At 40.5% G+C, this 16,393-nt stretch overlaps 1 protein-coding gene across 7 annotated transcripts in view; it reads right to left on the reverse strand.

Annotated features, from left to right (window-relative positions):
- The window catches only part of CORIN (corin, serine peptidase), a 221,622-nt gene that overhangs the window by 160,123 nt on the left and 45,106 nt on the right, over positions 1–16,393 (reverse strand). For all 7 annotated transcript variants that reach the window (XM_075930473.2, XM_089777859.1, XM_075930476.2 and 4 more), the window contains one exon: positions 9,559–9,999. In XM_075930473.2, the coding sequence (XP_075786588.1) occupies positions 9,559–9,999 (441 nt within the window). The remainder of the gene's footprint in view (positions 1–9,558; positions 10,000–16,393) is intronic.

Here is a 16,393-nt window from a genome sequence, read left to right on the forward strand (position 1 = left end):
TGATCGAACCCCCCCCCTCAACTCACAGTGGGCTTCCTGGAGTTTGTGGCCACCATAGGTGGCAAGAGTATCCCAAAGCGCTCAGTCCCCACAGACAACAGAGAAGCCTCCAAGCTCTGCAGTGGGTGCTGGAGAACCTGGAGCTCCGAGGCCCCACAAGCAATATGGGGACCCTGAAACTGAACTTCTTATTTTATCATGGCTATTTTTAGTAAGTCAGAGACAGATCCGTGAATTTTAATTGATTGCCTGTGACCTGTACATGACTTTTACAAAAAATATCAGTGGCAAAATCTTAACCTGAATTATCTTCCCACATTGTGAAGGCACTTTCTTGATCCTAGTGGGAGCAAAGATGAAGAGAATTAAATTTAAAAATACCCCAAATTAAAAGACATAGTAAGAGACCTAAAAAAAGAGTCATTGAGGCTTAACCACAATGTAAAAGAAGCAGTGAGGGACAAAAAGGCACCTTTCAAGAAGTGGAAGTCCAATCCTAGTGAGATAAATAGAAAGGAACATAAACTCTGTCAAATCAAGTGTAAAAATGTAATAAGAAAAGTGAAAAAAGATTGAAGAACAACTAGCCAAAAATTCAAAAAGAAATAAAATGTTTAAGTACATTAGAAGCAGAAAGCCTGCTAAAAAACCAGTGGGTCCCCTAGACGATCGATATATAAAAGGAGCAATCAAGGACGATAAAGCCATTGCGGAGAAACTAAATGATTTCTTTGCTTCAATATTCACAGCTGAGGATGTTAGGGAGATTCCTAAATCTGCACCGTCCTTTGTGGGTGATGAATCTGAGGAGCTGTCCTGGATTGAAGTGTCATTAGAGGAGGTTTTGGAACAAATAGAAAAACTTTACGTTAACAAATCTCCTGACCGGATGGCATTCATCCAAGGGTTCTAAAAGAACTCAAATGGGAAATTGCTGAACTATTATCTTTAAATCTACTTCCGTACCCAATGTAACCTATCCTTTAAATCGGCTTCCGTACCTAATGACTGGAAGATAGCTAGCGTGACACAAATATTTAAAAAGGGTTCTAGAGGCGATCCTGGCAATTACAGACTGGTAAGTCTAACTTCAGTACCAGGCAAATTAGTCGAAACAATAGTGAAGAATAAAATTGTCAGGCACGTAGAACATAATTTGTTGGACAAAATTCAACATGGTTTGTGTAAAGAGATATCATGTCTTACTAATTTATTAGAGTTCCTTGAAGGGATTAACAAACATGCAGAAAAGGGGGATCCAGTAGATATAGTATACTTGGATTTTCAGAAAGCCTTTGACAAGGTCCCTCACCAAAGGCTCTTGTGTAAATTACATGGCCATGGGATAAGAGGGAAGGTCCTTTCATGGACTGAGAACTGGTTAAAAGACAGGAAACAAAGGGTAGGAATAAATGGTAAATTTTCAGAATGGAGAGGGGTAACTACTGGTGTCCCCCAAGGGTCAGTCCTCGGACCAATCCTGTTCAACTTATTCATAAACGATCTTGAGACAGGGGTAAGCAGTGAGGAGGCAAAGTTTGCAGATGATACCAAACTGTTTAAGACAGTCAAGACAGAAGCAGACTGCGAAGAACTTCAAAAAGATCTCACCAAACTGAGTGATGGGGCAACAAAATGGCAAGTGAAATTTAAAGTGGATAAGTGTAAAGTAATGCACATTGGAAAAAATAACCCCAACTATACGTACAGTATGATGGGGGCTAATTTGGCTATGACAAATTGGAAAAGAGATCTTGGAGTTATTGTGGACAGTTCTCTGAAAACTTCCACACAGTGTGCAGCAGCAGTCAAAAAGGCAAATAGGATGCTAGGAATTATTAAGAAAGAGATAGAAAATAAGACACAGAATATCTTACTGCCCCTGTATAAAAATATGGTACGCCCACATCTTGAATACTGTGTACAGATGTGGTCTCCTCACCTCAAAAAAAAAGAAGAAGATATTTTGGCCTTGGAAAGGGTTCAGAAAAGGGAAACTAAAATGATTAGGGGTTTGGAATGGGTCCCATATGAAGAGAAACTAAAGAGACTGGGACTTTTCAGTTTGGAAAAGAGGAGACTGAGGCGGGATAGGATAGAGGTATATAAAATAATGAGTGGTGTGGAGCGGGTGAATAAAGAAAAAAGTTATTAGTTCCCATAATAGAAGAACTAGAGGACGCCAAATGAAATTAATGGGTAGCAGGTTTAAAACTAATAAAAGAAAGTTCTTCTTCACACAGTGTGTAGTCAACCTGTGGAACTCCTTGCCAGAGGAGGTTGTGAAGGCTAGGACTATAACAGAGTTTAAAGAGAAGCTAGATAATTTCATGGAGGTTAGGTCCATAAAAGGCTATTAGCCGGGGGATAGAAATTGTGTCCCTGGCCTCTGTTTGTCAGAGGCTGGAGACGGACGGCACGACGCAAATTGCTTGATCATTGTCTTCGGTCCACCCCCTCTGGGGCACGTGGCGCTGACCACTGTCGGCAGACAGGCTACTTGGCTAGATGGACCTATGGTCTGACCCAGTACAGCCATTCTTATGTTCTTATGAATATCATTGTCCCCCATTAAAGATATAGAACCATGAAAGTCACTATGGAAGACTAATGTACTTAGGCTTTTACAATATGCTAACATATGTACACCACCACGGGGAGCAGATTTCCCACTTGCTCTGTCTCCAGAACCCTAGCAGCTCTACGCTGTTGGCCTGCTCATGCTTGTAGAACTCTTAGGGTACATCTACATTGCATGATTACTTAGAAATAATCTATTCTGGAAGAAAAATTCTGAAATAGCTTATTTTAAAATAGCACATCTACCCTTACAAGGAAGCTTCAAAATTAGTCTGAGGCACGCTTACTTAATGTGGACATGCTACCTCAATTTAGAGCCCCAAGAGGCACTGGGGAGTAATTAATTTGAATGACCCTGGGAAGGATCTATTTTGAAATAGCTGTTTTGGAATAACAGTAGTGTGGACACTCCACTGCTGCTATTTCGGAATAAACATTATTTCTCATGGAATGAGGCTTACAGATTTCAAAATAAGCTGTCCGTTATTTCAAAATTATTTCAAAATAATGGAATTGCTGTGTAGACACTTGCATTTTTAAATAATGGCTATTATATCAAAATAACTGTGCTGTGTAGATGCACCCTTAGATGCAATCAATAGTCTGTTTAGCCCCTGAAAGAGCCATCTGTTGCCCCAGAAAAACATACCCAAGCTTTATCTTCCCTACTCTTAAGCCTCCCCATTTACCAGGTTCTATATTAGAGGTACAAAAGATTCAACCCACAAGCTGGATACAGCCTGACCCAGAGCAGGCTCTCTGCCTGCTGCAGCCTGAAGCTGTTCAAAACAGCTAGCAGCTTCCTAGGTGCTGCACACCCCTAGCCAGAAACCAGCCAATGGGAGCTGCAATGACTGGCCTGGGGATAGCAGTATTGCACGAAATCTCCCTCCACCTTCTACCAGGGGCACATGCACCCTTCTGTACCAAACTCCACCCCAGTCCCCACACCTCCTCCATAGAAAAGTTCAATCTTTGACGACTTACCAAAATCTTGGCATGACCCCCATCAAAAATTATTGCTCACACTTGTTCTAGATCTTGATTCCTGCTCCTAGTTTGAGGTTTGCTTACCTGCACAGTAAGATATGCATGAACTACTATACAGCTGATTGAGACACCAGGCAAGGAATTCCTTGCTGGCTTAACTGGGCCCACAGCTGGTTCCATGGGCTTCAGAATTTTTCAGAAAAGCCAAATTGAAAGTAGAAATAATAATAAAGATACAAAAACTAGGAAAGCATGAGGACTTGTTTTGCAAAAGCCCGCATGGGAGTTGGGCAGTAAGGAACCATGGAGAACTACTAAGCTCTACAAGTTCTACTTCCTTGTTATTAGTGCCCGGTGAAGTATAGGAATTCCTCAGGTTATCCTGCAGCCAAACTCTCCTAGCAAATATTTATTTTGTGTGTGAAACTAAAGTAATTCCTAAACCACCTACTCCTCTTCCCATTATGCTAGAATTCAAGTTTAAGAACTAACATATCAGCAAGTTATAAGATCTGGGGTAGGGGACACCTTTACAAATATGTTGCAATCAACAACAAAAGCCCACCATTTGAAACTCAGGAGGATCGTTTTCTCTTTAAAACAACAAAGGCATGAAGAAACCACACAATCACAGCTGGCTTCTACACAACTTAGTAGATATACACAAACATGCCAGGCTTAGCTAACTTCACATTGCTGTTCTGCCTTGTTTATTTCAGTTTCCAAAAAACAAAACGTAAGTGGAAACTATGTGGGGGTTCACAAACTATTTAAAGGGTATTATTGTATTCTTACACATTACAGAAACTCAAATATCTGAAAGTATAGGAATCCACAGCTAAGACCACCCAGACCAATTTTAGTCCTGATGCTGCATTCATGCCCGGGGGCCGAAGGGGGAGGACACACTTTGAAAGAAACTCCTTTACCCATCTATATAAAAGTTCATCTCATGATTAGCCACAAAAACTTAGAATGCTTTAGTTTACACTAGTAATTGACAGCCCAAGTCACCACACAGGTGTGGCAGTTGGGCCACATATGCACCATCTGTATAATCTCCTTCAAATAGCCAATAAAATGCAAATTGGCTGAAGAGTAATAAGGTGATGATTGGTGGAGTTACCTCTGGTCTCACAATGGTAGAGGACTCTTGCCATGGCATAGATACAGGCCATGTTGTCACATGGGTATAATTTGTAAAGTCAAAATGTATGAGACTTTAAAAATTGGATGCTAACGAATCACAAACCCAATTGAACCTCATAATATTCTGAATAAAAAGATTTCTTAATCATACTTGTAGCTGTTTCCAACACTTCACAAATAGTCTAGACAAATCCTGGAATATTATATAGATTAGCTATACTACATATTTCCAGGAAGTCCAGATATCCCAAACCTGAGGATCAGACCACAAAGGTATTGAAATACCTGGGCCCGGCAATATAATATGCCTTGGGCAACATAATATAAACTGCATCTAAACAATCAGTGAAACTTAATGATTCAGAAAAGAAAGTCAGCACCTGTTTTTAAAAGGCAATGGTCAGGGAAGGACATATATTAAACTATGATTTTGTTCTATGTTAATTTAGAAGCTAATAAGTTTGAAATTTGGGGGGGGGGAAGTTTCTGTTACAACTGGCAATTGTGGCATATGTAAGAAATCTCTCATTCCAAATCTGTAATGACCCAGCATATTTCTATGCTCTTGATCAGTGCAGGGATATAATAGCAAAACAAGGTAAATCTGTAATATGACCAATAGGATGCAAGTGTGGATATGCACATGTGCTTTCAATTCTGAGACGAGAAGGCTAGCAATTGGAGAGCACACAACACCCAGTAAATAATCAGGTTCTCAGATAGTGTTATAGAAGTTTTGTCTCCTTAAGATTATCTGTGAAACAACCTGTTATGGATTACAGAAGCCACTCATTAGCGTGGAAGGGGCTCAGGAGCCGCTTTGGGCTAAAGTGATGCTGCTTCTCCACACTTGCAAATCATGCAAGGACTGGAGGAGTTAAAAAATGAGGTAACTCCATTCAGATGGGGCAGCCTTGGGAAAAGAACAGGCTGGTGAGCTTCTCCAGCTCCGATGAATGGGCTGACAGATAGCAGAGTCTCTGCCCTCGCAGAAGGAGGATGTGGCTTCCCTGAGCTAAACAGGAGGACTGATACTCGTACTGGAGACTTAGTGAACTCTAATTCTCCCAGGGCCTTCAGAAATAAGAGAAACCTATGTCCTGATAAGAGCTGGCTACAGATTTTTTTCCCTTTGCATTTCCTTCCAATCTTAATTTAACTTTGTTAGCTGATTGTGAACAGTTTTGTTGTTTCACCTTATAACCTGAGAAGGGAACAAACAGCCAACAGGTTTTAGAAAGATGATTGAGAGTCAGCCTGCTGGGGTAGAAGTAATATGTCCTCCCCACAAAGTTCCCAAAGAAGGAGCTCTACCAGATTCATCACACAGCCACTATCCATAAGACAGACAAGAATATTCCTCATCTCCTCTTTACAGCAAGTTAGAACTAGAAAAGATTAATTAGTGAATGACAAATGTGACATATGGCAACTTCCTGAACTAACCTTCAGAATCCTTGTCCTTGGGGTCCATTGTACTAAGTACAAAGGTTATGTACTATTGTGAGCTGGGATTGTATGCAACCTTTAGTGAGGCAGATGTAATAGATATCCTGAATGACTAAAGAACTATAGTGAACAATTTTCCCTGTAGTAGGAGGACAAGACCAAAGACCCAAGCCCTATAACAAAAGTGATTTTTCTGGTTCTGAATCTGAGACATTCATGAACAATGGGACAAACCCAACTGTGGGTTCTGAACAACTGACATCAAACAAAGCCAGAGGTTAGGGCTGTCTTCTGGTAAGCTTTTTAGTATGCATGTAGATTCTTTTATTGTTTTTAATAAGTTTTCTCTGCAATGCTTTCACCTTAAGAATAAATATGTATAAAGAGATACGTGGTGACTTGCAACTCCCAGGGCTATCTATAACTGCCAGCAGAGAAAGTAAAGCGTATACCCTGTCCTGTCCACACCAAGCAAGAGTAAACATCACAGTATGAGCAGGGGACTGTGCAGCCTGACAAAAACCCAGTCAGGATGGAGAAAGGGAAGTAACAGAACTAGATGGTCGAGATAATACTTAGTCCTGTCATGAGTGAAGGGGACTGAACTAGATGGCCTCTTGAGGTACCTTCCAGTTCTATGATACTATGGAAGAAGTCAGGAGCCTAAAGTGGGTGCTTTTGGTGGACCACGAGGAAGAAATATAGTCGCAGTTGCCCTGAACTGTGACAGGGTGTAATATATTGCTATAATTTTCTCAAGGAGAAAAAAAAAAGAGCTCCCAGCCATCCACCCCTTTCCATGGACGAGGTTACTAAAACCACCATTTTCAGAAACTTTCCCTGTTTGTGTGAGATTGTAGGAGGAAAGCAAGGGCTTATCCTTTGTTGTGCTAAAGCAGGGGAAAGCAAATAAAGGAATCCTCAGTGCTGAAGATATAAATTGTATTTCAAATAAATATTTTACACTAAAAGTTTTCTGATATGACATTTTTAATTTCAAATTCAACTGGAGAAACCCAAATGATTAAAAGTTGCAGATAAATAAGTATTAGGTGTGACTTCTGAACTAGGCACAGCTCCTAGCTGCAGAGTAGAGCACACACCATTCTCCTCAAAATCTTACAATATATTTTAAACATGTGTGTGCGCGCACCTGCCCATTTGTAAGCCCATTTATTTAACAACCCTTCTAAACCAGGGCTGGGCAAAACACAGTCCAGGGGCCAGATCCAGCACGTGAAGCCATCGGATCCAGTCTACGGACCACCCTGCTGGAACTCTCAGGTACACAACTGCCGCGGGTTTAAAGCGCAGTCCAGCGGCTCTCTGCTGTACGGGAGGAGGAGGCGGCTTCATGTGATCTCCCTGGCCCCGAGCCCAGTCCTCAGCTTCTGGGACAAACAGCCAATAGGAGCTCAGAGATTGGCCTGGGGATGGGAGCAGCACAAGTCTCTTCCCGCTCCCAGAGCGGAGAACCACATGGAGGGAACAGCCCGAAGCTCTAAGTGATCTGGGGCTGCAGCAGGCAGGGATCCCAGCCTGCCTTGGGGGTGCTGGCCAGGAGATGCATAGGTAAGCGCCTCCCAGCCACAGACTGCCTCTGATACCCCTGCCCCTCCCGTACCCCAACGCCCTCCCCCAGATCACCATCCAAACCCTCTGCTCCAGGTCACAACTCCCTCCCAGACCCTGTAACCCCTCCTACATCCTTCCCCCAAGCCAGAATCCTCTCCTGAATCCAGACTCCCTCCCTGACTCTGCACCCCATTCTCCTGCCCCAGGTCACAACCCCCTCTGTCATCCACACTCCCTCTCAGACCTCACACCAGTCCCTTACCTCCTGCAACCTTCTGTACCCAGCCTCCATCCTAGATCCTGCATCTCCACAGAAAAGTGGAGCACTTGACTGCTTTCCAAAATCTTGGAGTGGCCCCCCACCAAAAGTTATTGCCCACCTCTTTCCTAAACAGTAAGAGCTAAGACCACCAAATTTGGCTTGCAGCTTCCTCTTATCATAACTTAAAAGCAAGGACAGGGTTTGGTTGTGCCAGAATAATGGGATGTGTGTGGAATGCAATTGTTTCACATCAAATAAAGAGAGGGGTGTGAGAACAGGGACAGTTATACTCACAAATGACAAGGGGCAGCAAGCACTCTAGTGAACAGTTGCTGGCCATCAACCAGCCCCCACTACTCTGGCCTGCCTCAGAGAGCAGCTGTCAGCCACCAGATGGCCCTCGCAACCTCATGGAGTAGATGGCAGGTGGCCTGTGTAGCCCCAACCACCTTGGGCCAGCCCTGGGGAAAGGCCAGCAGGTTGGATGTACAGCCCCTTCCCCCCCCACCAAACACACATCCAGGATCACCCCAGGGACAGACCGGAGGGCAGGGTGCATGGGAAACACAGGGTAAGTCTTCTGGTAATTTACATTACTAGTCTTTCAGAAGCAGTTTCTACCATCAGACACTGCCTATCGCCTCTATAGAAATTCTCAAAAGCATCATCACACTATTAGTAGACAGCTATTCTCACATCATTCTCTTGACCATCATTATCTTCAGTAATGTGTGTTATTTTGTTTGTTATTTCTTTACAGTCCCATGACAACTGTTGTGTCCAAACACATTCTACAAGCTTCCAATTGGGCAAGAACTTGTCTAATAAGAAAGAAAAAAAGTAACTTCAACATTAGGATCTCTTTAAGCATGTGAGCTGATGTACATAGATGTCAGTCTTGCAGGCCTACTGTCTTCAAAGCAATTCCTCATGTACTTAAAGTTAAACATCTGTTTAAACTATCTTACTGAATTAGAGTCTAAACTGGTTTTTAAAATCACTGAAATATAAGAGAACTCAGTCTAAAACACAGGGTTAAAATCTGAAATAACACAAGGTGATTGCCCCGCTGCTCCAACCCCTCCCAGCTCCAGCCCTGGGAATGCTGGTGTTGGCTGCCTGGCTGCTTCCCAGGTGTGGGAGGGGCATGTGGAGAGGCTCAAACCCATAATCCTAGGCTCTAGAGGCTATAGCAAACTAGTCACAATGAACTGGCCAAATATCCACATGTGGCTAGCATATTGGACACCACAGCTAAGTCATGATTCACATGCATAGCTGTCACAATATGCACTGTGTCAACCAAACAAACAGCAGTCTAAGAGTTACTTAATCACAAAGGAGGTTCTTGGATCTTCCTCGCCAGGGCTGACTACATAGTTTGATAAATTGATTCCTCAAGATATGGAGCCTTCATGATGAAAACTACCTAGAATTAACTCTATTCCTGAGAATTCATGGGTTTGGGAAGAATTCTAATCACAAATACCAACTGTATTTTTTGTACTTGTTTTAGGTCATAATTTATTATTGCGTCAAATAAAATATCTTACTTTTTTCTCGTACCACAGCTGGATGGGTAGAACTTAACGGAGGTAAAGAGGATAATCTATCTGTGATCTTGACGGATGTATCTGTGGACCAACGTGCACCCTCCTCTGTACTGCTCAGTGATTGTGTACTGTCTTCAGGGGCTCTGGTCAAAATATCAACATCTGCAGTAGTAAGGTTGAATGGTGGTGCTGGTGTAACAGGAGCCAGTGAATCTTCCTGCAAAGCCTGCCTAAACATACTGAAGTTTTCATGAATTTGGTCATCATGGGACAAAGGGCTTTGGGTCCAGGATGATGGCAGTATTTTAAGATCCGCTGTGGGAAGCACATCCAAACCATTTTCAACGATATGTGGAAAAGGAATATCAGATGTTCGAATGTTGCCACCAGCAGCTAGCAGGTCACTCCCATTTGAATAAAAACATGTTTTCTCTAATATACCTGAAGGAGACAAAAAAAATGTTCAACACTTATAATGAACACACTTACCAAGATTATTAGAAAGGACAGAAATTTGACCATCTAGTTTTGAAGGCAAATGCTACTCATAACACAATAACTGTTAAAACAATATTTTTATTTTTAAAGACTCATAGGTCAGATAGAGTTAAACCAAGAGTTTTCAAAAGGCTCACCAAGTAAAATAAAGCCACATACAAATAAAACCTAAAATTACTGCAAAATAAGCATATTATTAATTAATACACCACCAACACAAAGAAGTAATCCTCACAAAACAAACTGAAAACATTTTAGCCTTATCTAGAATGAAGTCACTGGACTTGATGGATTTTTTTTAAAGAACTGAGGATTAGAGTGGGAACAGTTGTAATGTGTAGTTGGTCTAGGCACCATTTTATTAAGACTAGAAATAATTTCCCTTCCATTGCATCATTACTAGTCTACACATTACTAGCTGTATCTTTAGAAGGCTACTTTCTGCCTTCATAGAAGATTATACTTTAAACATTATTATGTTAAAATATATAAATTAGACATTGTTTTTGCTATGTATAGCTTTATGCAATTTAAAGTTCAATGCTAAGAAACAGATTCAAGAATTATTTGGCTTCATAATCTGGTGCTGAAGATGTTATAAAATATTTAAATCAAGATGTACTGTATTTTATTACTTCAGAGGAGTAGCTGAGTTAGTCTATAACAGGAAAAACTTAAAAAACTACAAATAGTCTAGTAGCACCTTAAAAACTAACAAATAGTGGATTTGGATCTGGACTTCTAACACTCCAGTCATCTGAAGAAGTGGGTTGTGCCCACGAAAGCTCATGATACCATCTACATGTTTTGTTAGTCTTTAAGGTGCTATTAGACTATTTGTTGTTTAAAGTTTTTCCTGTATTTTTTGGTTTAGAGTAAAACAAACATATTGTGCTTAGCTATGTTTTTTTACACTTACAAATAATTACTAGCTCACAAATCAAAATAGATATACTGGTGCTTTCTACCTTAACATTGGGATAAACCAGATGATATGGTTCTATATGCTTCAGAAAATTCAACCCAAATGATAAAATAGTCTGTGTTTAACTTGGCTGCTTATAAAGGTATTAGATTTATTGTAGAACATGGTGAAGAAATATGTATTACATACAGGAATAATTAACTTGCTGAAAATTATTAGATAAAAATGCCCATACCCATTTTAAATGTAACAGATTTGTTATCTGATCAGGAGTTATATTTAAGGGATATTTACACAGTAGATAAATATATACCGAATATATAAACAATATATGGTAAATAGGAATTGTTTTGGTTTCTAGTTAATCACTTAAGGGAATATAATGAGATATATATATAGATATCAGACAGAAAAATATTTTTCATTACAAATAATTAAAGGAGTTCCTCAGCACAGATTATTTCATCAGCTGTTCTTAAACTCCCCACTGATATAGATCAGCATTATTAATAGCCAAGCCTGCTGTCTTTTCACCAAATGCTGGCATATGACAGCGCCCCATAGCAAATGTTAAGCTGAAGTCTTAATTGTATATGATACAACTGCTAGGGCTGCAGTACCTTTTGGACATAGAACAATGGTTTTTCTTGCTTTGAACTTCCCCAGTTCAAAACTTTTCTATGTCAATAAAGAAAAGCAAGCATGTAATAACTGTGTTTATGGCTATTGGAACTAGACAAGACTCTACCCCCATCATAAGTTTAAACCACTTTTCTGGTATAAAAACAAAAAAAGTAAATGCAAAAATGACTTCCCTTTAGAGATTAAGTAGAATTACACTCACTTGTTTTAACCAACATCTAAAGCAAAAGTGCGGCTCACTTCAGCTAGATTCAAGATAAAAAGGAACAACCCATAATCTGCAGAGCACAAAGACACTGTAGGCACTGTCAGCTATAAGCTGACCCTAAGTCTGAGCTCAACTGTAAAAAGTATATAAACATTCATAAATGTCACAATAACCTATTAAAACAAATGTTAAAGACGGACAGCTCACTCAAAAATGTTGAATTAAGCCACACAAAAGGCCTACCAATATAACTCAAAGATGCTGTTCAATCTTGTTTAGCAAAACAAGGAAATATAAATTTAACAATAACAACCAAAATTAGAGTGTCAATTATTAAGCCTAATTAGTGAACAAAATAGTCCATCAAGAGAGCCTTTTTTGAGTCCTAAAATAAAAGGAACTTGGGGGAAAATACAGGGCATGTCTACACAGCAGTATTATTTCGGAATAACTGATGTTATTCCAAAATAACAAAGAGTGTGTCTATACTATAAACCTTTATTTCAAAATAACGTTGAGCTGGAAGACTTCTTGCTCTGACTCATGGTAACCCTCATTTGATGAGGAGTAAGGGAAGCTGAAGGAAAAGTGTTCTTCCTTCGACTTCCTGCTGTGTGGACAGTGCTAAAGCTGAATTAAGCTATTTTGACTTCAGCTAAGCAATTGACATAGCAGAAGTTGCACAGCTTAATTCAACTTCAGCCCTGCCATAGATTGGCACTCAGTTGATACTATCACCTCTATTGCCTCCAGCTGAATCCCTTACAATCTTGAATTACACTATAAAAACATCTCCAGCTCATCTCATCTCAATTAATTTATTCTCTTTTATCCAAAAGGACAGTTATTGCCATCTTTTATACCCTCTAAAAGACTGACAAGCAACGGTTCTCCCCCCTCTAAAATGTTCTCCAACCAAAAAGGAAAACAATATTATTAAAATAAAAGCCTACTTTAATCTATACATTTCAAATGTTTTAACTGTATTTCCTTCTTTATTTTTAATAAGTCAAAAGTGTTTTAGTAGTGTATTTGCTGTAGTACTAAGGATTACAAACCCCAGACCTCATTTAACACTGTTTAATGTTAAACAGCAACAAAGCTTGTTAATATCTTTAGTCTATATATTACATCTAATACAACACTCCTTCCCACCCCATTCTCTTGGCTAGGAGTTTTATGGCACAGAATCTTCTTAGAGAGATGGCACAGAATCTTACCTAAAATGTGTGTAATATTTTAAAATACAGGGGTAAAAAAAAATATTTAAAATTGCAAGATTAAAGTTGTCTTGTTTCCTGCAACTTTCTCCTGACCCTGATTTTAAGGAAAAGGTGGTTTAGAGAAATTTGCTGTTTGTGTTTTATTGAGACACTTGAAATCTCCCAAATGTAGATCTCAGCAACAGTGTCCCCTTGCTTGAGCCTTCTGGTCAGGCTAGACAAGAGAATGAATGTGCACTGATGTCAGAAATAGTGGCAATACTAATAAAATCTGCTAAAAATCTTAGCAGATGGCAGTCGAGGGGGGGAAGGGGCATGTTCAAAAATTCCCTTCAAGCATTTGTAGCTCTGTTTGAATATTGTTTCCCCAAACCAAACTAAAGCACTGACTCTCAATGGCTATGACCCTTCCATGTTTCAAACTCACCCCACTTTTTGTTCTGCTCTTCAAAAAAATTGTCTTCCATTTCAAAAGTGTAATGTTTTCTCTCCCCTATAATTGAAACAATAGCTAAGAGGGGGTTTTGCCTCCTCTTTCTCCCACAGTTTCAACCTCCCTTACCTGCCCCACTCCTACCCTCATTTTTGCTTCCTCCTCCCAGCACAGATTTGAATCCCTAAATTACTGGTACACAGAGCCATCCCTAGTGGGGTTTGGGGCCTGGGACAAATCAGCCTGTGTTTCTAATCTGCCAAAAAATGCTCCACTGCAGTTCCACTCAAGCCCTTCTTCTGCTCCCCTCCTTTACCCAATGCCCCATTTGTCCCCACTCCCACTACTTCCTCACCCTTTCCTTCCCAATTCCACCCCTCCTCCTTCTCCTTCCCAGCATCTCCTCACAACGCAAAACAGCTGATCTGAGACAAGTGGTAGGCACAGGTAGGGAAGAGGAAGTGCTGATCCGAGGGGCCCCATCAGTGGGAAAGAGGCACTGATAGGGTGCTGCCCAGTATGTGTTCAGCATACACCATTTTTTTTAATCATAGCTGCTCCAGCCCCATGGACAGAGACCACTCTGCTCGTACATACCCTCAAATTTTAAACTGATTTTAACAGAGATATTTTTTGTCCGAGAACAATATTTCAGAAAGTCTAGAGGAACCAGTTAATTTCAAGGCTTGTAAGAAAAAGAAAAAGAAAAAGGAAAAAAAAAAAAAAAAGAGCACAATCCCAGATCCTCCCACTGATTAGAGATCCATGTGGAGCTCAGTCACGGTGCTTTAAAACAATATTTTGTATATCTCCAGGGTACTTAGGGCTGTGTCTCCATAACATCTTAAACAATACACTACAATATCCATTACATAAAACACATCATGAATGCAATGGGCTTAAACTGCAGCAAGGGAGGTTTAGGTTGGACATTAGGAAAAAGTTCCTAACTGTCAGGGTAGTCAAACACTGGAATAAATTGACCAGGGAGGTTGTGGAATCCCCATCTCTGGAGATATTTAAGAGGAGGTTAGATAAATGTCTATCAGGGATGGTCTAGGCAGTATTTGGTCCTGCCATGAGGGCAGGGGACTGGACTCAATGACCTCTCGAAGTGCCTTCCAGTCCTCGTATTCTATGATTAATTTCATTCATGTATGTCATCAAAATACTCTGCAAACATGTGTGTGAATATATAGATATATATAGTAAATCATACCTGCAGCCAAATATCAAAGCTAATAAAATTATGTGTTTTGGATTTGTGTCTCAAACTACATTTGAAAAGGACCAGTGACGGAAGCATACAGCATGCTGGTATTCAGTTTGTTCAGTATAAAAATGAGAGATATGTGCCATGCTCATTTAGTTCAGAGCAATACCATGCCAGCAATTTTACTGATGATTTTCCATTTCTTTGCTATTGGAAAATTAATATTTTATTTAACAATGTGCAATAGAGAGTGATGATTTCTGAGAAAGATTCACATACTCTAAGCTAGAAGCCAAAAAGATTTAAATGGAAATTTTGTCTGTATGTGATGATGGTGACTCCTAGGCCCTTTCTACAGCAGGAAAGGACAGATTAGCCCATACATGTCACTAAAGACCTTGGAGAGTGCAGATCACACACAGATACTGCTGGATGGGAAGGGAGGGTGAGCTAGAGAGTTCCTGGCAGCTGTAGTTCACAATGTGTCCTGAAGGAAGAAGAAGGTGGTGCACAAGAAGACTCCCTGTAAACCAGGAACTAAGCATCAGGCTGTCTCTCCCTCTGGATCCCTGGGCTCCAAAGGGGAGGGGAAAGTGTCTGGGTTGAGGGAGGCATGTTTGGGCTCTGAGGGAGGAGGTGGTGCAAGTCTCTGGGCAAGAGGGTGAGGGCCCCATGGCTGGATTCTGAAGGGGTGCAAGTATCTCAGCAAGGGGGAGCAAAAGATCTGCCCCCATGTCTGAGCTCAGGAGTTGGGGGAGGAGACAGATTAACATGAACTGAGTTGTCATAGGGGTTTCTTTAATTCTCTGCTCCTAGGTGAATGAGTGAGTGAGTGTGGTTACAGACATACTTGTTGACAAATATTTTGAAATAAATTACAAAAATAATTGAAACATGCATGATTATGTAGTGTTATTGTGACACAAAATTTTCAGAATGTTATGTGCCAGGAGTAACAACATGTAGACACTTTCTTCTAAGGAAGGGTACGTCTAGACTACATGCCTCTGGCGACAGAGGCATGTAGATTAGGCTACCAGACATAGTAAAATGAAGCGGCGATTTAAATAATCGCTGCTTCATTTAAATTTACATGGCTGCCGCGCTGAGCCGACAAACAGCTGATCAGCTGTTTGTCGGCTCAGCGCGGCAGCCATGTAAATTTAAATGAAGCGGCGATTATTTAAATCGCCGCTTCATTTTACTATGTCTGGTAGCCTAATCTACATGCCTCTGTCGCCAGAGGCATGTAGTCTAGACGTACCCGAAGAGAGGAGTATGACAGACAGATCAGATACACCTACCATTTTTCATGCACTCTCTCATTTAATAGTGAAAATCTAGGGCAGAGGATATGAAAGATATAGATGGAATGCTAACACACCGGGAAACTAATAGATATTTCACATTTCCTAATTGTCAAGTTTACATGATCGTAATCTGCTTCAGACTGTTCTCGGTTTAAAGACAGTAGTTCTCAGTTTAAAGACAATAATTTTTTATTTTGGCCACCCATCTTAAGCACACTGAGAAGACCAGACCTTACGAGTCTTGTTGCTAATCATCCTTTACAGACTGAAATTAATATAGAGTTTCAATTTTACTTGAATTTGATAGAGATAAAGCAATTAGTTCAATACATATTCAGTTTTATTTCCAGACATCCTGTTTCAACTGTATTTTTTTAGGTTGT

This window comes from Pelodiscus sinensis, chromosome 4, assembly GCF_052426305.1.
Source record: "Pelodiscus sinensis isolate ZL-2025 chromosome 4, ASM5242630v1, whole genome shotgun sequence".
In the NCBI taxonomy this organism is placed as follows: domain Eukaryota; kingdom Metazoa; phylum Chordata; order Testudines; family Trionychidae; genus Pelodiscus; species Pelodiscus sinensis.